The following is a 22455-nucleotide window of genomic DNA, read 5'->3' as shown; positions in this document are numbered from 1 at the left end:
AATATGCCTGAAAAACAAGCGACCCAAAAAAATTATCAGGCGACCCAACTTTGGGTCGCGACCCATGAGTTGGGAACCACTGCTCATAGCCTATACGATATCTAAATCTGTTTCTGTAGCCTACCTTCGTCATGGTAGTGCGCAATTTTGACACGAAAAAATTGCTTCTTATCTTACAAAAACAATTAGGTAGGTTTTTTCATCATCCGCTGAAAGTAGGAAGTAAAGCTGGCTCTGTGACGTGGACAACATTTATCATAGCTTACTTAGCAGATTAAAAATAAAGTATGATGGTGTAAGACGAACGGTAGGTCAATGGTGAACTGATGCCAACACTTTGCCTTGACAGCTTTTCTGCTTTGAATATAGCACCCAAAAAGATGATTCCAAAGAAGAAGTATATTCACGAGTTCAGCGTTGCGCTGAGTGACTGCCAGGTCGAGTACCCCTTTCCACAAAAAACATATGTATCAGTTAATTTTTTATGTGGTTTTCTTTATCAATAGGCTACATAGCGCAGGTCAGCTGATACACGTGTATCAACTGACCTGAACCCTGTTCAGTTTTCTTTTCTTTTTTTTTATTTCTGACCATAATATCAAAAACAATACACGTCAACATAGCAAAGGTCGAGAAAAAGGTAGAAGTGTCAAAACGAAAACGTGCTTGTGACCGAAGTAAGTTATTGAGTTGAGAAATTTGGCACGGTCGCAACACCTTCAGAAAAATTTAAGATAAGTTATAAAGGGAAAATAAAAAAAGAAAATGTTACAAAAAAGATAAACAACATATATTTATAGGCTATAGCTGATATACAGTATTTTAGATTTGTATGGACAGTTGCTATGAAGATAGGCTATGGTGCGTTATCAAGAGTGCTAATGGTCGTGAGGGGAACACGTCTTGATGCGTTTAGCAAAGAAAACCATAGCAAAACTCATAGCAAAGAAAACCCCACAAAGAAATCCTACCACGGGCAAAGCCATTTCAAGCGCAACGCACCAGGCCTTGCACGACTCACAAAATAGATAGGTTATAACTTGACGACATGAAAACAATGACTAAAACAAACTAGCAAAAACAACATCATCATCTTGCGGAAATTCAATTATACCCAGAAAAGTTATGTCTTGAAGATATCAAGCGTGCTTTGATATAAAGTTGCGTTGATAAAGTAACAGTAATAACATGTCCATTTTTGAAGTTTACCTATGCAGGTAAGAAAATAAAAATTACCTTACTTTAAAACCTCTATTCTGATTAAGTTAAAACACTATCCCATTTTATCTGAAGTGTTTTGGCTTTTGCGAGACGATAAAAAATATCAGAACAATTTACTCACACACTGAACGTTTTTTTTCTACACCATAATCTTTCGGGAAAATTCATTTAATTACGTTCACTGTAGTGTTTCAACTTAAATTATCGCTAAAAGAAAATTTTTTTTTTCTAAAAAGTTTTATTTTCCCTGAAATGGGGGGTTTCAACTGACCTTCCGTATCGACTCTCTTGTCCTTCTCCATCAGTTTAATCATATTTGATCAGCTGTGGCCTCCAATATGAACTCCCTCAATTTTGCTTACCCATACAGGATCATTATTGGGCCCCAAAACGACCAAAAATGAGGTAAAATTTGTCAACATTTTCTGGGAGCAATCCCCAGAACAGCACTTGCCATGTAGGCTATTCTTAAGCTACAACTTTTGCATTGTCCATATTCTTTTACAAATTTTGCATTGTCCTGTCCATATTCTTTTACAAATTTTGATATCCCAGAACGTTAGTGCGTAAAAAAATTATCTGGATCCGCTGCTGGTGTGTTTAACTTACATTACTAAGCTTTGGTCGATTTACTTACATTATTAAGTTTAAGAAAATAAAAAGCTGATGTCTGAACCTAGTAGGCTATAGCCAGTAAATGATCGCACATAATTTTTATTTATTGCACTAAAAATAGGCGTTTCTTTTCGCTTTGTGATATCAAAGGGCGTGAGGTAGTTTAAGGCATAACCCTGTGTAACAGAGCTAAGGTTGAATGCATTCCAAGCATCACTGCCAACAAAGTCTTTGTATTGCATCGCTGTAGAGCACCTCCTGGTCCACCACTGTCAGCTGAAATATTAGCAAAAATAGAATGAGGTTTAGAGACACAAACAGATAAATGTACAGTAGCCTATTTAGTTTTCTAGCGGCATAAATGTAGTTGCTATTCCAAAGACGGATGGCTGATTTCTATGAATAAACTGAGAATGTTGCTTCGAATCGATTTAGTTTTGTGGTTTTGCGATAGGCTACATCAGCAGCCTACACATATTATTATCATAGGCTAAAAGTGAGCATAGCAGAATTATTTTAAAATCTAAAACACATGCAAGTTCTCAAAGCTCATGTCACTTTTTTGCATTGGCTTGCTACCACCTGACGTTGTATGTCAACAATGCAGTGTAACAATTTCCTAAACCTCTCTACCAATAGCGTCCAGAGGTGGGTACCCGCAACTTTTAAAGTAGCGCGCTACCCGCTACTTGGGCCAAAATAGCGCGCGCTACCGCTACCAATTTACAAAAGTAGCGCGCTACCGCTACTTTTGTCTAAAATGACACTAAGTTAGGAAACACTTTTCAAGTCCCTAATGACGCAAAATGACCTTGAAAACGAATGTTATCATTTCTTTCAGGGGCTCTATCCACTTTTAGAATTCGGGGGGGTGATTTTTGGACAGTGGGCTAAAATCGTCATAGGCTAGTCATTTCAACTTCTGGGGGGCTACGCCCCCCAGACCCCCCATTGCAGCATCAGCTTCTTTCTGATCGAAGCATAGGGTTTCCAAATCGTTTCACAAAGTATGTTTCGGAAAGGGCATTTTTGGGTAAGCAAACTGGTAGTCACTTAACAAGAAATATTTCTCGCACTGCAAATGAAAACTCGAACCAATCATAAACTACGTTTTTCGTGACGTGAAAAAGGGCGAAAAGAAGATGATACAAAGCAAATCAAGTGCTGGATTTTCTATCAGCTGTTTGTTTGTTTGTTTATTTGTTTTTCATATTTTTACCCTGCATTGCGAGAAAGCGGACTTGAGCGCTATGCATCGGTGTACGCCTTCTGACGTACACCTGACCCACGCTGCAGCCGACGGCAATGTCTGTTTCCGGTTGTCTACTCTACTTATGACTTAAATTTGGTACTACATTACTCGAAATCGATCACTGAGTAGAGGCAATTATACTCATAGTGAAGTTTCTTCCCCAGAGAAACAACAGCAAGTGCGGGGGGGGGGTGGAGTCGAACATGCAGGCTCTCGACTGCGAGCCCAACGCGCTAACCACTCGGCCACTGCTGCCGACTAAGTTGGCAACTGGTTGGCTTTTTAGGGGTTAGGGTTAGAAAGTAGTCATTTCATTGACGTGGGTTCGACTGCTATTGCTCTTTTTTCTTCTGTAATTACCAAATAAATTTCAAAGCAAAGATTAACTCTCTGGCTAAGTGCGAGGAAGTCACAATTGGACGGTAGCCTCTTATAACATGTTCTGATTGGTTGGCGGTGTCATTCTAGTCATTTGCAGTGGCAGAATTTTTTCTTGTTAAAGTGGCTACCAAGCAAGCTAAGTTAAAACACAATGTAAACGCCTGGCTTGTAGTTCAGGGTTGCCAAACCAAAAAATCATATTGAAATGAAATATATATTCATATTGATAAAAAATTCAAAATGTGCCAACAGCGAAAATAGATTTTTCAAAATTTGATTAATAAAATAGCACAAAACCTTTTCAAAGCCAAATGAGTGGGGGGGTGATTTTGCATTGATCACCCCCCCACTCCAATTAGTGGGGGGGTGATCACCCCCCTCACCCCCCCTTGGATAGAGCCCATGATTTCTTTACAGTCATTTTAACATCGTTATAGAAAACACATTCTAAGGTAAATTTATTAATTACACATCTTTCAAACACACAAGCATTTCAAAATGAGAGTCACTAAGTCCTGCCCGCTTTGGCTTTAAGCACACCTTTTCCAACAGAGAAAAGTCTCTCCAACGCAGCACTGGAAGAAATGGGGTGTTGTATTTAATGAACAGATGTTTTAACTCGGTATTCGAAAAGCTCAAGGACTTGCTCCTGTCCGAAAAAAAGGCGTCCACAATTGCTGTTTCCTTCTGCACCGACGTTTCACGGGATGGCTCCAACACACAAAAAATTCATCCTCGGAGTCGTGACTGGTGTTGGTGTCACTCTTCTACGTATCAACCTGGCTTGATGTCTCTCGCAACAGTCGAATTACATCTGTCTTGACTTTTTCTCGCAGTGCGTCAGCATCATCCGTGGAAACGTAGTGCAGAAATTGTAGCCACGACGTCTTGAAGGAGGGATGAAGACATGATACCGTACCGCATTTAATGTCGTTCAATCGTTTCTTCACCCCTTCAAGGACTTTCACTCCTTACAAATCTCAGTCAACTTCTTCGCACAAATTGTAATGGTTGGAAGCAAGACTCCGTAATACGCCTTGGAGAATGTCTAAAGCCTGGCAGATAGGCTTCATCACACGGAGATATTCGCCGAAGTAGTTGACGTCAGGTAGAAATAAATGAGCTGTTTAGAAATAAGACAAACTACGTTGTAACTTCAAAATTGTAAGCAAAACAAACCACACAAAATTGCCCTGTAGCCTAATGATTTTTTTTAACAAAAACCATCCTGTAAGAAAATTTTATCAGCAAGAAATATCTTAGCTAACCATTTGTCAACAGTTTTACTTTAACCAATACGATAAAACCTTATTTTTGGACATCTTAACATAGATGATGACTGATGAGGCAATGCTCACTGCATGTAGGCTAGTCTATATTCTATAAACCATATAGTACAACTTTACTTCGGCTATTATTAAAATGAACATTATCGATTTCATACCTTGATCGCAGCTCCACACCAGAAAACGAGATTCCCAAAAGACCCAAACTTTGCAACCAAACCGATTATATGGGATTATAGGCTATATAATATAACTGCTTGACCACGCCAGTGTTGGGAAAAAAACGAGTTTTTTACTTTAAATTAAAAAATAGCGGGAGTGCGACTGAAAAAAAGTAGCGCCTCTCCCGCTACTTTGGGAAAAAAATAGCGCCGCTACTGCAGCCGCTACTCCAACTAAAAAGTAGCGCCGCTACCGCTACTTTTACCAAAATTGTAAGTAGCGCGCTACTGCCCACCTCCGATAGCGTCATATGGTATTTGATAGTTTTGATGAGAATTTTATCCTCGGACTGAAAAAGCCACGTTGGTAGCTTAATCCCGGCAGTTTAGTAACTCTGTGAAAGCACCGAGATTGAAGTTGTTAAAGTGTTATTACAGATGATTTATTCCATCCACAAAGTGCTGGTGAAGAAAGAATTGTGATTGAAATGCGTTCCTCAAGCACACGTCCCGAGAACTGGACCAACGCTGCTTCTTATAGATCATATTAACTCACTAAATAGAGAATTTAACTAAATTACGTATCGGGGAGCGGACTCAATCGGTCGAGCTCGCGACTTTGTAAACACCCTCCCTCATATGTTATTATTACTAGCGTGTAAGCGACAACAGAAAGTTAGGCTACAGTATAATAGTATAAAATGTAAACATTTAGTTTGTGTTTCGTTGGGACAACACAGTGCCATGTTCAATTAATGTCTGCCCGTTAGCTCAGTGGTTACGCGCGTGGCTCAAGATCACGCCGCGCAAGTTCGACTCTCAGAGTATGCGCTTGAGCAGGGGCGCCGGAACGATTTTTGACTGGGGGGGCAAGATTACAAAAAAGGGCACTTTTGTTTACTAAAAGGCCAATTTTTTTCAAGTTTTAAGTTAAGATATAGCGATAATGCTATAATCTATCAGCTCACTATGTAGGCTATTAAGTAATGATAGCCTACTACTAAGACTCCTTTTTGTCAAATGGATAATTAAATGTAGTTTTCGTGGCCCAATGGACATTACTGGTTGACAGATTGTGCAGGGATGAAATGTTAGTGATTCAATTGCAGTAGTGCAATATCAAAAAGAACGTTTGAAACACTGCAATAATACCACCACTTACTCATGTTGAAGTTAGCTGCAAAAACTTCAGTGTCAGTTAAAATACAGTCTGCTTTGGTGATATTCCATTTTGCAATCGCCGTACATACCACTCGGTCTGTGCCAAACCGATCAAATCCGGTTGGGCATTCGTAGAATCCTCGACAGTTGAAGCCACAGTTGCCAGAAGCGAACTTTATTACGGCATAATCTTGCCTGGTAGAACAATCTATAAAATATTTCTGTGATAGGCTCCTGACAATATCGAAACACAAACCATTATATTTTTTCTTAGCCAGGCAATAGAACTATCGTTCGTGTCCACCTTCAAGCAGGGTTGTCGGTATTTTACCCGACCCAAAAAAACCCGGGTGGTTTTTTTTGAAAAAACCCACTTAAAAAAACCCATAAAAAAACCCAGAGCATCATATTTGTCCAGTTTTTATTAGAAAATTAAAAAAAATGAACAAAAACACTACAAGGCACTTAAAACAAACTTTAAATTAGGACTTAAGGATGTGATTATGAAGTAAATTTCCAAGAATAAACTGAAAACGCAGTGGATATTGTACAGTACACAAAAATCAAGTAATGCCACTTTGTGTATGTATACTACATTGATTGAATTTTTATCCTCGGACTGGGAAAGCTTCAATGCAGAGCTTAATCCTGGCAGTTTTGCATACTTGTAGAGGCTTTGAATCACTGACGCAGGCCCGGTCACCGAGATTGACAGAATGAAGTTTCCGACTGTTGAAGTCTTGTTGCCGGGGAACTATTCCATCCATTAGATGTCGCTGAATGGAGAGCAGTCCCTAACGTGCGTTGCTTAAGCGCACACCCCGAGAGTCGAACCAGCGCCGCTTGATCTTGAAGCTTCTTCGTTCCAGAAGTGACGCGCTAACCAATTGAGCTATCGGGGCAGACATTAAAACTCATTCATGCAAGAAGGCCTTATAGACTGGTGAAAGTACTAGTCTACTGTAGTCTGTATATATGATGTGAAATACAATTTAGGAGGCTATTTACCAATTACAGATTCTGGATTCTAACGCATGGCTGTTTCAGAGCATTTGCCTAAATGGCCAATGGCCACGCAATCGCTCAATTGCTCAATGCTCATCCATTACTATATATAATATATATATAAATGATAAAAAATATTTAAACATGATGGCATAAATGCTCCTTGCCTTCAAATCTAAAGCAAATGATGCAATAATGTGATTTCTACCACGGTAGCATCAACTTGGTATAGAAATCAGTGGATGATGCAACATCCAACTTGATCTTGAAATTAATGGATGATGCAACATTCAAGCAACAACAGCCCTAGTGCATTATTTTATTGAGTTATGCAAGCATGTACTGTGAGTGAAAGGCACTTCATTCGTAAAAAGTAGTTTTGAGGTGAAATAAGCATGAATCTACCTTTTTTTGCATCTTTTTAAAAAAAACCCAATAAAACCCAAAAAAACCCGGGCGGGTTGGGCTTTTTTAAAAAAACCCGGGTTTTTCTCAACCCTGCCTTCAAGTATCCTGTTAAAAGTAATGCTTTGATATAAGTAATGCAACTAGTAAAAGTAATAATAGTGGTAATAAAAATAAAAGAAATACACGAGGTGCGTCTCGAAACGACGCGTGAATCTTGTGCTTCCACCTCCAGAAGTCAATTAAAGATTTTGTTGATCGAACCTAGGGATGGTAGAAGTAGGGGATTGCTCACTCAAAAGAAAGGTGGACAACTGGAGGGTCATAATGTTATGACAAAATTTGATGCAACTACAGCTTGAGTTCTCCTGCCATATGTCGAATACTGAATGAACCGGACGTCACCGTACCAATTTATTACAACTGCTGAGATCTGACATCAGAAAAGCTGGCCTGGGATCCTTGCTCAGCACACCACATCTCCATCGATTGCAAAACATCGCAAAGGACAAAACAGAATGGAGATCCTATCAACCTTGTTGAAAGACTGATCGAAGCCAGCGGATGCCAAACGATTTGGCCACACTGGCGGCGGAGACAGTTACAATAATAATAATAATGTCGAATACTCAGGTGCGGGTTTATATGACTTGCCCACGTGTGTACAAAGTGTGTATCGCCAAAATAAATGTAAGAAATATGTGATATCATGTTTATTTAATAGTATTCAAATCATGATAATGCGGGGGTAGACTTCACGCAACATCAGTAACGGTAGATAGCCTCACACTGCTGCAGTCAGGTTTTGCAGATTTTCTAGAACCCAAAATTTTAACCAAATATAGCAATTCATTTGATGAGAATGAATTTACCTAAAAGCAAAGAAGACGTTATGCAGTTCTCCTAATTTTTGAACTTCTTAGTGACCCTCCAGCTGTCCATTTCGTAAGAAAAATCAGTAAAGTGAGTCGTCCCGGTATTCTACTGTCCCTAATCGAACCAGATTTAATTTATTTAGACTAGGAATGGAATGGGTAAAGAAGTATGTTTGAAATACAGACTTTGACTAAGACTTCCTGCCTGCCTTTTGCTATCTTAGTGACATGGTTAGGCAATCGGGAGGCTGAGTGGATGCCATCGCAGTGAAAGTGCAATTGGCCTAGAGAGTTTGCTTGAGCTTATCTTTACGGACAGGGATGTTCCCTTAGATAGTCAAGGTCCCGTGTATAATATGTGTGTGATGAATGTTCTACCGTATGCAAGTAAGACCTGGCCCATCACTGGCGAAGAGCAAAATCGGTTATGTTGCAATGATAATGCCATGGTGCGATGGATCTGTTCCAAATGCCTTTCTGACTGGGTGACTATAAAAGAGTTAAGGTCCAGGCTTGGCATCCATCAGCTTGGATATGTCACGAGATGGAGAAGGCTGCGTTGGTACAGACATGTGCAGCTGCTCATGGCAGAAGTCGTGTGGCCAAAGAAAATTCTGTCCTTCAACGTCCATTCGAATAAGCTTCCAGGGCGTCCTAACAAGCGTTGGCGAGACTACTCGAGAAGATCTGCGGTCGGCAGCTCGGTAGCATGGAGAAATGCCATTAAACAGGATAGACGATTGGTGGCCACCAACCTTCGTAATATGGGGAACAGGAAACGTTAAATCGTAGAAATGGATTGAGACACAAAACATCAAAAATAAGCAACTTTCAAATCCCCATATGAGAAAATTATCATGTTGTGTTATTTCATTGTCAGTTATATGAAAAAAGATTAAAGAAACATAATGGCATTGTTATTTACACAATACACATGTACATGTAAAGAACATTACTTAAAGAGATGCGAGAACTAGTTGGTGATTTCAAAGTGGTGCCAACAAGGAAAAGGGTTAAAACCACTGACCTAAATCTTCAACCAGCGGGCGTAAGCCTGGATACGAGAAAGATAGTCTCATAGTTGTTGTAAAGTCAAGTTTGCACCAGCATCAAGTAATTTTTTCAAATAGGCTATGAATAGATAGTGCTCAAACAACAATTTGGTGTAATTTCCACCAGGTCAAATTAGGAAGCTGACACCATCTGCAATCTCTGTGTGGGTAACATCAGTGGCGGATCCAGGGGGAGGGGCAAATGGGGCGATCACCCCCTTACAACAAAGAAAAGTAACTTTATTCATGATGTGTTTTCAACTACACATCATTGAGTTTTGCTGAAATTGCCCCAAAACCTCAGATGATATCATCATGTCCAACGTATCGCAAACCTAATGAGGTATGTGGATTGGATGAATAACAATACAGTAGTTGCTTGCCAGAAAACAAATCTAATTTATGTAAAAATGTAAATGCAATAAAAGCCAATAGTTCAGTGATATACTTCTGACAGAATGGTGGGAAAATGTTCTTGAAATTGCAAAACAAAGCTATTCTGTTGCCACGGCAGAATAGGTTGTAGGGCATGATAATCTTCAAAAATATTCTAGACTCTAGAGCAGGGGTTTTGAACAGGGGCGCTCATACCCCTTAGCGTTAGTTATAAAGGAATAATTAGAGAATTAAGTTATTCCTGTCTGCGTTCTATAAAAAAACAACAACATTGATTTGATTCTAGACATGCGAGTAGCATTCAGCATCCACCATGGCTTACTATATTTATAGTAGTAATATAGTAAGACATGGCATCCACACAATAGCCTACGATTTGATGCCATCATCACCAAAAAACAACTGCAAAAATGTCGCTGAGCTTGTTGCTTAACCACCACTACGGAGAAACTATTTTGCATTTTTTATATAATTAACGAAATAAAGACAGTTTCTGAGCTAACTGCTGACAATTGATGAGGCAGACTTTAACGTCGTTTTCACCATTTTCTATCTTGGTGACATAATTGGGCAATCGGCAGGCGGTATGCAGTGAGGGTGAAAATAGTCTAGAAGAGTTTCCGTGAGCTCATCCCTATTCTTATGAACAGGGATATCCCCTTCGGTAGTCGAGGTCACATGCATAATATGTGTGTTAGGAGCGTTTTACTGCATGCAAGTGAGACCCTGGCTCATCACTCTCGAAAAGTGAAATCGGCTATGTTGCAATGACATTGCTATGGAACGATGGATCTATTCCAAGTGCCTTTCTAACTGGGTGACGATGGAAGAGCTGAGGTCCAGGCTTGGCATCCATCAGCTTGAAGATGCTATGAGATGCAGACGGCTGCGTTGGTGCGGACACGTGCAACGCATGGAAGAAGTCGCGTGGCCAAAGAAAATTCAGTTCCTTAATTTCCACGGAAATAACCATTGAGGATGTCATAAGAAGCGTTGATTAGATTACATGGGAAAAGATTTGCGGTTGGCAAAATTGCAGCTCGGGCAACCCTGAGGACCGGTGGCATGGAGAAATGTCATTCTAGAATAGAAGATTGTTTTCCACCAACCCTTGCAATACGGGATATAAGAGACAATCGTAGAGATGAAAAGAAACACAAAATATAAAAACCACAATTTTCAGATCCCTGTATAAGGAAAGCATCATGTCATGCTACTTCATTGTGAGTTGTGTCAATAAAGATTAAAAGGGCACAATGGTTTTCAGGTTTTGTTGTTTGCACATGTAAACAACATTACCTTTTAGTCATTCTAGAAGGAGATGCGAGAACTGGTCGGTGATTCCAGAGTGATGCCAACAAAGAAAAAGGTTGAACTACTGCTCTAGAAATTACCAAACAAATTGAACCTATTTATAAAAAACTTGGGATGTTACTACCATGTAATTACCCTACTTACAAATTTTAAATATCACGTAAATTAAAGAAAAACTCACATCGCGCAGCAATGAATTGGTCCAAGTATGGTACAGTGTCGCATAGTAAGGTTACATGAAGGGATCCAAGTACAAGAGGCTCATGAAACGTTAGGTTTGAAGCGATCAAGCCGCCTTGATTGTAACAAGTGACGGTTTCATTCACCCCGGCAAGGATGCGCTTTTTGCACAGGCCACCGCCCGGTCTCATAAGTTCTACATTATCAAGTTCTCCTCCATATTTCCAAACACAACTTCCCAATGATGTAACGTCGATTTTTATATTTATTATGAGACCTTCGAAGCCAACCGCATAATTTCTTACGTCCTGTGGAAATGTTTCCCAACTTTGAAGTAAATCTGTCATACAAAGACATTAAAAAGTAAATTCGAGAAAAATGTACGACCAGTCCAATTGATTTCAAGTTATCTTGATAACTTGACATCAATTGGACTGGTCGTACATTTTTCTTGAATTTAGAATTATTAGGGAGTGCATCCTATGGATCTGTAATTAGGCCTCTCTCTTGCACCAGCTTGCTGGGCGTGCAGTTGTTCTCTTGCGTTATATTGCCTTTTTCATTATTTTTGCATTAAAAAGTAAGCCAAGAGTTATAATCGAGTCAGGCCGCCTCAAAAAGTTTTAAGATATGAAATAACACTCTAATTTTGTAGTATTCACGTCGTCACAAATTTTTAGATCTTCAAATGCCAAACAACACGCTCGGAAATACAGGAATGCACAATTGCTATTTTTTTAAGCTCCAATAAACTGGAAACTTTACACTAACGAAAAAACACATGCAACAAAACAACAAAATTTTGTCTCATCAAGGTTTTTTCAAGATTAATTCCTTGTTTTTCTATTCTGTGTGATTGCAAAAACAAATATAGCAAAAATACTGTATAGTTAAGTAAATGATCGTAGTTATGAATGATGATGATGGCGTATGAGCGATCTTTCCAGGCTAGATTGGAGGGCAGGAAATCTTCAGCCACTCGGCAGTCTCGTCGTCCAGGATTCTCAGACCATGCGCATCGTGTGGAGGCCGGTGGGTTAGGCAGTGGTGGATGACGTGGTCTGCGGTCTGTTCCGTGGCACCACACTCGCATTCTGATGAAGGAGCCAGGCCCCATTTGTGCATGTCCGAACGAAAGCGGCCGACGCCAGTTGGAGTGGGACGCAGGCATCCAGTCACAGTACGCAGTGCGTCGTTAATGGCGGTATCAATCTGGTGGGTGTGAGAACTACGACACCAGACCGGCGCGCAGTACTCAGCGGTGGAATGAACAAGGGCTAGGGTAGCTGTACGAAGAGTTTTAGCACCAGCTCCCCAGCCGGAACCCGCCAATCGCCTCAAAAGTGCGACGCGTGTAGATAGTTTTTTGCGCAGTGACTTCAAGTGCCGGCGGTACGTGAGTGACCTGTCCAGGGTTATGCCGAGGTATGTAGGTTCGGCACAGTAGGGCAGGCGTTCCCCATCAATCTTGATGTTTATCTCACGCTGTGCCTCCCGGTTGTTAAGGTGGAAGGCCGCCGACACTGTCTTTGGCTTGCTGAGCTGTAGCTTCCATTTCTGGGGGTATGCTGATAGTGTTTGCATGTCTTGGCTGAGGTTCCTCTCCACTGACTGCCAGTTTCCTGCTGAGTTATGTAGTTTCCTACCAAACAGTAGTTATGAATAACACTTTCTATATGAGAGTCTTACCCGGCACACAATTGGCAGATGTAATATTCCAATCGGCAGTTACTGTACAAACAACAGGTTTCCTATTCAAAGAAATAAGGCCAAATAAACAACTATAGGTTCCTTTGCAATTGTATCCACATTGCTGATCCTTGTGTGTAATGACGGCACGCCCTTGAGCTGGAGGGCAATCTAACGGTAACATGTATATCGATTTAAAAAAGAATCTTATGTATGTAAGTTGTTTGATTTGAAATAAAAAGTTTTAAAATAACAACACTGAACCATAATTAAGTCGATGCAGTTTTTAAGCCTAATATGTAAAGAAATCTCTTCACCCTGTTTGAGGGTAGGTTACACACCACACGGAGTTTACTTGGAAAAGTAAAATGAAGGTTTATTTCTGCTACTTCAGACTATTATTTTGTAAAACGAAAAATAGGCGACCAAGTAATGCTACCAGTATCATAGCAGATCGGTTTCTATAGAGTGCGATGAATTTCAACAGCAATTTCAATCTTTCTCATAAATGCAATTACAGCATAGAAATGCCTGTGAAGTGAAAACAACTAGACCAAATGTTGAAAACTAGTAACTGCTGTTTCCTTAAGCAAAGATCAATAATGAAATGATTCAACCGTGCCTAATCTCATTTTGTACACGCTGTTACTAAACTAACGTTTAACAGAATAAGTGTGTATATAAATAAATAAAGTATAACATACATAAAACACTTATTTCCTTGCTAAAAAACACAGCGGAGTGACACGTGAAAGCCATAGACATTTTGCCGAACGACAAAGGTTTTTTGAATGTTAAGTTTGAAAAGAGAAAGCCACTTTCAGTAAAACAAGAAACAGTTTCTTTTGTTCCAACGAGGTATTCTTCAGTGCAAATGCGACGATCAAAGAAATTAGCGTCATCCCATTCTCCATCGTTATATTGCCAGGCACAGTGGTCAATCCCAGCAATATTGATCTTAACATAAATCATGAAGTCTGTATAACCAACCGCATAAATGTTTCTCGGACTGGGAGGAGTCAACTCCCAAGCATCCAGCTTATCTGGTACACAAAAGAATAAAACAACTTGTAAAAAAGAAAATTATTATTCAAGCAAATTAAAAATTGACATGCAAGCGACAATTCAAGGTGGCATAAGTCGAAAAATTCGATTGTATCACAAACTGAGTTATGCAATGTCGTTAGAACTTTCAGCATTACATAAAATACGAATAACCCTGAACCACGTAAAAAGATTAGACAGTCCAAACAGTTTTTCTTGAATTGCACAAATCCTTCTTTTAAGGCCCAATCTGAAAATTAAAGATCCTAGCATAATAATTAAATAAATACAGTAACAATTATGTCAATAAATCAAGTGAAAATTGCTGGTGGCCTATTATAATATTGAGAAAGCAAACAATGCTTAAAAGGAAACTACATATGATGTGTTATAATGCAAAAAAATAAAAAAAATTAAAGAAACTATTAAATGCTAGTTATGTTTGCAACGCTGCAGCTATTTTTGATCAGAAATTTAAGCAAGCAACCTGTAGCTGTAACTAGCACGTAATAAAATTTTATCACATGCCAATGAACAACAAATAGGCCTGGCCGGAAATCCAAGTCTGTGGAGTAGGGTGAAAAAGATGCGACTCAGATTTCAGTGTTACCAGATGTTTTAAATTTTCGTATTTTTTTATTTTTTAAAAATTTAACTTAAAGCTGTGGTCGAAATTGAAACGGTGACTTTCACAAAAACTGACAAGAGCAAATACTTCTACTTTCTGGTAAAGTTTTAGAGTGCAATACGGAGAACAAGAAGCGATATTTTGAAAAAAGTTTGTAAACAAAAATTTTATTGTTTATTGTTTGGAATCAAGCCGGAATCGACCTTTTTTAACGACTCTGGACACATTAAAATTCCTCCAATTCCACAGCCCTGTGTTAATCTACTGAAACTCTCAACTGTAAGTAGCATTTGGAGGCGTGGCTGACTTTAAGCAAAGAAGCAGCCATATTCAGACAAGAAATCTTAACGTGTAGCCTACTACAAAACAAGATCATTTTTAGGCCTAAAAATAGAATATACCCATACTTTCAATGCAGCTGTTGGCTGTCAAATTCCACCTTGAATTCGCCATGCACTGGGCAACATATGAATTAGTTGCAACATATCCTGTATCACAATCGTATTCAGCTAGGCAGTTGAAGCCGCACAATCCAATGGGCTGTGTAATTTTTGCCTTTCCCACAGTGAAAGTGCATTCTGGTGTGAAATGAAAGACACCAGCATGTTAATGTGGGTAAAATATAAGAATTTAAAAAAAATAAGCAATAATAATTGAGGTTTTATTTCGGTTAGCTTTTTAACCAACAAGCTACGTCGCAAGAAAAAGACCACTTACACTCTTAAAAGGTTGTTCACCCTATGCCACAAATCAAAGAAATGTTGTGAGAGAAAAACGAAAAACTCACTTAAATTGACGATAGCTTGATCGGAATAGCCTACAATAAACAAAAACTTGACTATTTTGGGACTCCCTGTGTTTTTCTGACCATTGATTGGTCAGTGCCACTTACTCTTGCAACAAACACGCCTTAAATGTTATTTGCAAAACAATTTGGTAAAGAGTTTGCTGTGCTGAACGTCAAGCAAACACTGCGTTTATCTTGATATTAAAAAAGAAAATATAATTTTTTTTTCGGCTATAGCCCACCCAGGCCGCATTTGAAGTCAAGAGTAAACCGTATCAATGACAAGGTTAGCCTACGTCACAGCACCTGTTACGTTCAATGGCGTGGTATATTGGTGTGGGTAAGAGGCTCCAAAAATCCCAAGTCTGAATCCGGTTTCAGAAAAATGTAGATCATGAAATGTGACAACCGACCGTATTTCATCGTTGGGCGATGATAAAATTGACGGACTAATTCTACAAACATTTATATACGTTTTTATAACGTTGACCAATATACGTTTATAAAATAATAGCAAACTTTCAAATGACTGAATTTCTCTTTTTCTATTTTGTATCAAAAAAGCTTGGTCTTCATCACGAAACATCAGAGTCAACCAGAGTCGACCAGGGTCAAATTTCTAAATCAAGAAATAAATTGACAAATGTCAAAAAGATAATGATAAAATTGAACGTGGAATCGAGAAAGCTTTGTTGGAAGCTTAATCCTGACAGTTTTGCATACTTGTGAAGGCTTTGAACCACAGCACTCACATATCCCACTCACATATTTTTTTTTAGCTTTATTGGATAAAAAAAACAATGATTATGTTTAAGCATACTGATAGCGAAATGCTACAACTTAATGAAATTGTTCAAATTACCCCAATGTCACGATTTCTTTCTATCTCTTACCAGGAAAAAGACTTGGAAAGGTTCAATGACGTAGTTTAATGGGTTAAACCGAAAAGCAGTCAATTAAATGTCGAATAATTCTACTAGTGAAATGATAATCTGACTTCTTGAAGAACTTTAACGAACGGCTTCTCAAATAACTCTAATTTCTGCATCAACTACCAATCCACAACTCATAGCACAACTCTCATAACCAACTCAATAATAATCATCATAATAATAATCATCATAATAATAATCATCATAATAATAATAATAATATTACACAAACTACACCACTATTTATACAGTTGGTTGTTCAGTCCAGTAACTTCGAGAAGGTGACGTAGTGTTGCATCACACGAACTCATCGTCGGTCACGTAGCATTGAGCGGCATAAACAAGCAAGTTCAAAGAAATCTAAAGAATGTCACGTAGGGGTAGAGGACTGTTACATAATACAGATTTCGTAATCAGAGGTCCATTCGTAAACAACCTTGTGACATCATGACAAACGATATTGGCAATTGTGAAAACAACAGAACGTTCCAGATACAGAATGATCTAGAATTACGTTGCAGAACAACGACTTCACAATTAGAGGTTACTACTGGTCATTGACCGATAATAACATACCGCTCAAGAATTCCATAATGAAAACAGCACATTCTGTCAAGACGCAAAGCAGCCCGACGCGAGGCTTTGCACATTGATTGTGACATACGCCCCCCCTTAGAATATTGTTGCAAACAATATATCAACACAATCAATACAAAACACACCACAAAACAATTAATTACTCAATAAATCAATTCTCATAAGTCCATCGTTGCATGATCTACCAACGATAACTTTTCTCAAAACAATAGTCACGTTTACTGTGAAAGTTTTCATCGTCCTCAATGTCTTCAGTGCATCGGCGAGCAAGATGACCTATTTTCCTACATCGGAAACACCTCCTCTCCGGACAGTCCTTGGCGAGATGACCTTCTCTGTGACAGTTGTAGCAAGCCTTTTCATCAAAAGAGCACTTCCTGGCTATGTGTCCAATCTCTCCACATCGGTAGCAGTGGTTGTCACGGCAACGTCTGTTTTCCGAATGTCCGCCGTCAGCAACGCACTCCCTGGCGAAGTGTCCGCGTCTACCACATCTATAGCAAACTCCAAATGGTCGTCGCCTGCTCCTTCTCCTCGGTTCTTGCGCGCTCGTAATATCCGTCATCGTGAGATCGTTGCTGATTATCTGCAGAACAATCTCGAGCAAAGTGACCATTCTTGCCACAAGAATAACAAGTAACTTCAGAATTTCTCTCAATAACATTTCCGATTATAAGATCAACTAAAGAGTTTTGTAAACATAACGCTTTCACAGTCCCACTACAATATGGAGTTTCGATATATATCCTCTAGGATGGCTCTTAAAATTGAGTTTTTGAATTTTGCTTGGGACACCCTTTCAAGTGGTGAGGTTGTCAGAAAAAATAACTCTTGCAAATTTTTTTTAAATTTGAAGTTGATTTAGAGGTGGCCCTCCCCCCCTAAAGTTCTGTGCCCTCCCTCAAAATACCAAATCTGCATATCTCGAAAACCACTTCAGCTAGAGATACAGTTTTTGTGTTAAAAGATGCAGAAAACATGGTTTTCTATCTGCTTTCTGAACATTGAATGCATCTACCTTGAGTAGAAAAGCAGTTATTTAGAAAAAACGCATTTGACCAAATCTTGATTTTACAACCTTTTTTGTGACCACAAAACCGTCTACAAAATTTCGTTTTTTTGTCTTAATTTTTGCACCTTAGAGGGAACACTGGTAACGATATTCATTTCAAAATGTAATTCTGGTCAGTACTGGAAGAAGCGATATTATCGACAATATTTTACATATTGCCTTGCGTATCGTGACAGGATGTCTGCGACCTACACCATCGGACAATTTCCCTGTCCTTGCAGGCAACCAACCAACTGAGTTTCGTCGCGAAGAAGCCATCCTGTCTCTTTCTCGCCGCACTACGAACCCCAACCACTTGCTCCACTCAAGTCTCTATGAGTCTATGAGCGAGCAATCGAGCATCCTCGGCAACTGAAATCGAGACAACCATTTGTATGTGACGCACAACTCCTGATGAAAACCGCTGAAGACCAATCCATCAGCGCGACTACCTGGGAGGACAACAAATGGAGCTCAGAGTGGAAGAAGAACTCCTCAAGACTCTAAAGTTGTATCTCCGACACCAGCCCCCATCCAACCGGAATGCATAATTTGCCAAGGAAGGCCTGGGTGCGGCTCAACCGCCTGCGTACTGGGCTAGCCTACAGGAGTCAGACTATTCCGCTCCAACATGCACAAATGGGGGATGGCTCCATCCGCAATCTGTGAGTGTGGCAAAGAGGAACAAACCACAGACCACACCATCTGTAACTGCGCCAAATGGGGTGCGTGGTCTGCTTGAACTGGATGACGAATCAATGGATAAATGGACGAATCAAAGGATTGCTGCTCGACACTTGCTCAAGCATCTAAACCGCATCGCCACTGCCCAAGAGTGGTAAAAGACAGAGCCCTTGACCCCTGGAGTAACAAAGAAGGTTTAAACGAAGAAGAATCGACAATATTGTTCTTGTTGGAATTTGGAAACAGTTTCCTGTGTTCAGTAACAACTTGCCAAAGAAACTGAAGTTGTGGCTCATCTTCAGTTAAGATTTTGTTAAAATCCTGGATTAGACTTAGAGCAACTCCTCTCTCTGCTCTGTCATTCACTACTGAAAGTCCCTTCGCCATGTGTAAAGCTTGAATAAATGCACCATCTTCAGTCCAATGAGCAAGATCCTTTGAAAGTATAATTATTGCTTCATCTTCACCCAACAGCTGAAGAAGCCATTTTGAATTAGAGGTGTAATACTGTTCTAGACCCTTATTGCTAAGAAACGCATCTACTTTGATGCTTGGTCTCCTTGGTGGACGACTGGACGTTCTCCTGTTTCATCTAACATGGTTGCCACCATTAGCTTTTTACTTTCCACAGACAATCAAGAGTCAAACAAGGCTAGTCCAACCATTTCTTCGGACAGATACCATGAATGCAAATCAAGCTTTTTGCATAAATCGCCTTCGCCATCCAACAAGTGCGATGCATAGCACCTGAAGCTGGAAAGCGGATTCCACGCTCAGGAGTTTCTCCAAGGAATATGATAAAAAACGGTTATTTTAGCTATGCATGAATGCATAAAAGTTAAAGAATACTTATTTCGTTTATTGCTTTACCAGTTTTACAGGTTAGTTTATGAACTTTGTTAATTGAATAGGTTGGGCCACAATACTTGTTTAGCACTGTTTTGTGCTAGAATACCGAAAACAGGTTTTTTCTAAATAACTGCTTTTCTACTCAAGATAGACGCAATCACTGTTCAGAAAGCAGATAGGAAATCATGCTTTCTGCATCTTTTGACACAAAAACCGTATCTCTAGCTCAAGCAGTTTTTGAGATATGCAGGTTTTGTATTTTGGAGGAGGGCGCAAAACTTTAGGGGGGGAGGGCCACCTCTAAATCAATTTGAAATTCAAAAATTTTTTACAGGTGTTATTTTTTCTTACAACCTCACCTTTTAAAAGGGTGTCCCACACAAAATTCAATTTTTTTTCATTTTTTGCCAAATAAGAGCCACCCTAATATCCTCGCTAACGGTCCTTGGATTGAAGTGTTATTTATTGACATCACAATTCCAGTTTTTCCCGTTAATTGACTGTCTTTAACCAAATCTCTCCTCACCATTATACCCGTAGAACCAGAATCACGTAAAACTTTTACCTTTTTGTTTCCAACTTTTCCATCCACTACTGGCAGGTAATCTTCAGGTATTATTTTTCCGCAAACATCTTCATCCGGTTTCTCTTCCCCAAGCGTGGGTTCAGGAATCATTAACGCACAACCGCATCGATAAACGTCCTCTGTGTTTTTCTCATTCTTTCCAGACTGATTGGAAAGAGAAAACGACTTGTCCTTGCATTCCTTCGCTTCGTGTCCTTGCCTATTGCAACGATTGCACCACTTCCTCGATTCCTGATGATTTCTGTTAGTTTTCCTCCGGCAGTTAACAGACTTATGACCTAAGCCATTACAATTAAAACAACGTACTTCTCTCGGAACCGCACCTCCTTTAAAATTATTTGTTTGCTCCTCGTCATTATCGCATGACAACGTTTCTTCAGTCGACAACTTCTCATCATGAGCAACTAAGTACTGTTCTGCCACACTGGCTATTTCTTCTAGAGTCTTTGGACTTCTTTCCATTAAATAAACAGACAGATCTTTTGAACATGAATCTGTGAATTGTTCCTTAACTATAAGGTTTGCCAATCCGTCCAATGATTGATCGGCCCCCGAAAGCTCAAACCATTTTAACAAAAGGTTTCTTAAACGTTCAATAAATTGACCTGGGCTTTCGTGCCGTTCAGGCTTTGCCTCACGGAATCTTTGACGGTATCCATGCTCGGTAAAATTGTATCGTTTTAACAGAGCTAACTTCAATCTGTCGTAGTTCATGGCCTCTTCTTGCGAAAGTCTTGAATATACATCAAGAGCTTGTCCCGATAATAACATGCTTAGCTGGGTAGCCCACGTCGACTTCTCTAATTTGGCTATTGTAGCATATCTTTCAAATCTTAACAAATAACTATCCAACTCATCTTTTTCTTCAACAAATGATGGCAAATCTGGACGTCTAACTTGCGCCACAATAACATCTCGAGCATTATCGTTAGTAGAATTAGATCGCTCACCAATGTCCAGCTTTTGTCTTTCTAATTCAAGTTTTAACTTTTCCAATTCATATTGCGCTCTTCTTTCTTCAGCTTCTGCTTCGCGCTGCGCTTGTTTCTCTTCAGCTCCTCGTTGAGCTTGTTTTTCTTCAGCTTCGCGCTGCGCTTGTTTCTCTTCAGCTTCTCGTTGAGCTTGTTTTTCTTCAGCTTCAGCTTCGCGCTGCGCCTGCTTCTCCTCTGCTTCGCGCTGCGCCCGCTTCTCCTCTGCTTCAGCTTCAAGTTGTGCTCGCTTTTCCTCAGCTTCAAGTTGTGCTCGCTTTTCCTCAGCTTCAAGTTCTGCTTTCCTTATTTCACGAGCAGCTCTTCTATCTTCTCTTTCGTCAGCTTCTCGCTGAGCTTTTTGGGCCATTATCTTGTGATACTCTTCCATCACAAACTGAGACTTTTCATTGTCACTCAGCCCCATTCGTTCAGCCATGCTCCGTAAGTCTTCAATCATCTCATGTTTGACGGCATCCGCCATTTTGACAGCTTGTTGTTAATTTATTATTCTTTCAATAAATCTTTCGGTATTCTTCGGTTTTTCGGTTAATCTTTTTCGGTTGTTCCCGGACGAGCCCCCAGAATGTCACGATTTCTTTCTATCTCTTACCAGGAAAAAGACTTGGAAAGGTTCAATGACGTAGTTTAATGGGTTAAACCGAAAAGCAGTCAATTAAATGTCGAATAATTCTACTAGTGAAATGATAATCTGACTTCTTGAAGAACTTTAACGAACGGCTTCTCAAATAACTCTAATTTCTGCATCAACTACCAATCCACAACTCATAGCACAACTCTCATAACCAACTCAATAATAATCATCATAATAATAATCATCATAATAATAATCATCATAATAATAATAATAATATTACACAAACTACACCACTATTTATACAGTTGGTTGTTCAGTCCAGTAACTTCGAGAAGGTGACGTAGTGTTGCATCACACGAACTCATCGTCGGTCACGTAGCATTGAGCGGCATAAACAAGCAAGTTCAAAGAAATCTAAAGAATGTCACGTAGGGGTAGAGGACTGTTACATAATACAGATTTCGTAATCCGAGGTCCATTCGTAAACAACCTTGTGACATCATGACAAACGATATTGGCAATTGTGAAAACAACAGAACGTTCCAGATACAGAATGATCTAGAATTACGTTGCAGAACAACGACTTCACAATTAGAGGTTACTACTGGTCATTGACCGATAATAACATACCGCTCAAGAATTCCATAATGAAAACAGCACATTCTGTCAAAACGCAAAGCAGCCCGACGCGAGGCTTTGCACATTGATTGTGACACCCAAGTTATTGCTCAATTTACC

At 39.6% G+C, this 22455-nt stretch overlaps 1 protein-coding gene across 4 annotated transcripts in view; it reads right to left on the bottom strand.

The window, feature by feature from the left end:
* Positions 1-1929: 1929 nt before the first annotated feature.
* The window catches only part of LOC145774406 (uncharacterized), a 38616-nt gene continuing 18090 nt past the window's right edge, over positions 1930-22455 (bottom strand). For all 4 annotated transcript variants that reach the window (XM_082585655.1, XM_082585658.1, XM_082585657.1 and 1 more), the window contains exons 4-10: positions 15759-15907; positions 15073-15243; positions 13698-14036; positions 12994-13164; positions 11306-11644; positions 6079-6285; positions 1930-2112 (exon numbers count right to left, since the gene is read on the bottom strand). In XM_082585655.1, coding sequence (XP_082441781.1) covers positions 2000-2112; positions 6079-6285; positions 11306-11644; positions 12994-13164; positions 13698-14036; positions 15073-15243; positions 15759-15907 — 1489 coding nt within the window. In that variant the 3' untranslated portion in view covers positions 1930-1999. The remainder of the gene's footprint in view (positions 2113-6078; positions 6286-11305; positions 11645-12993; positions 13165-13697; positions 14037-15072; positions 15244-15758; positions 15908-22455) is intronic.

Source organism: Aplidium turbinatum, chromosome 7 (genome assembly GCF_918807975.1).
Source record: "Aplidium turbinatum chromosome 7, kaAplTurb1.1, whole genome shotgun sequence".
NCBI classification, from domain to species: Eukaryota; Metazoa; Chordata; class Ascidiacea; order Aplousobranchia; family Polyclinidae; genus Aplidium; species Aplidium turbinatum.
The sequence above is the reverse complement of the archived record's forward strand: the minus strand, read 5'-3'. Positions and strand labels throughout refer to the sequence as shown.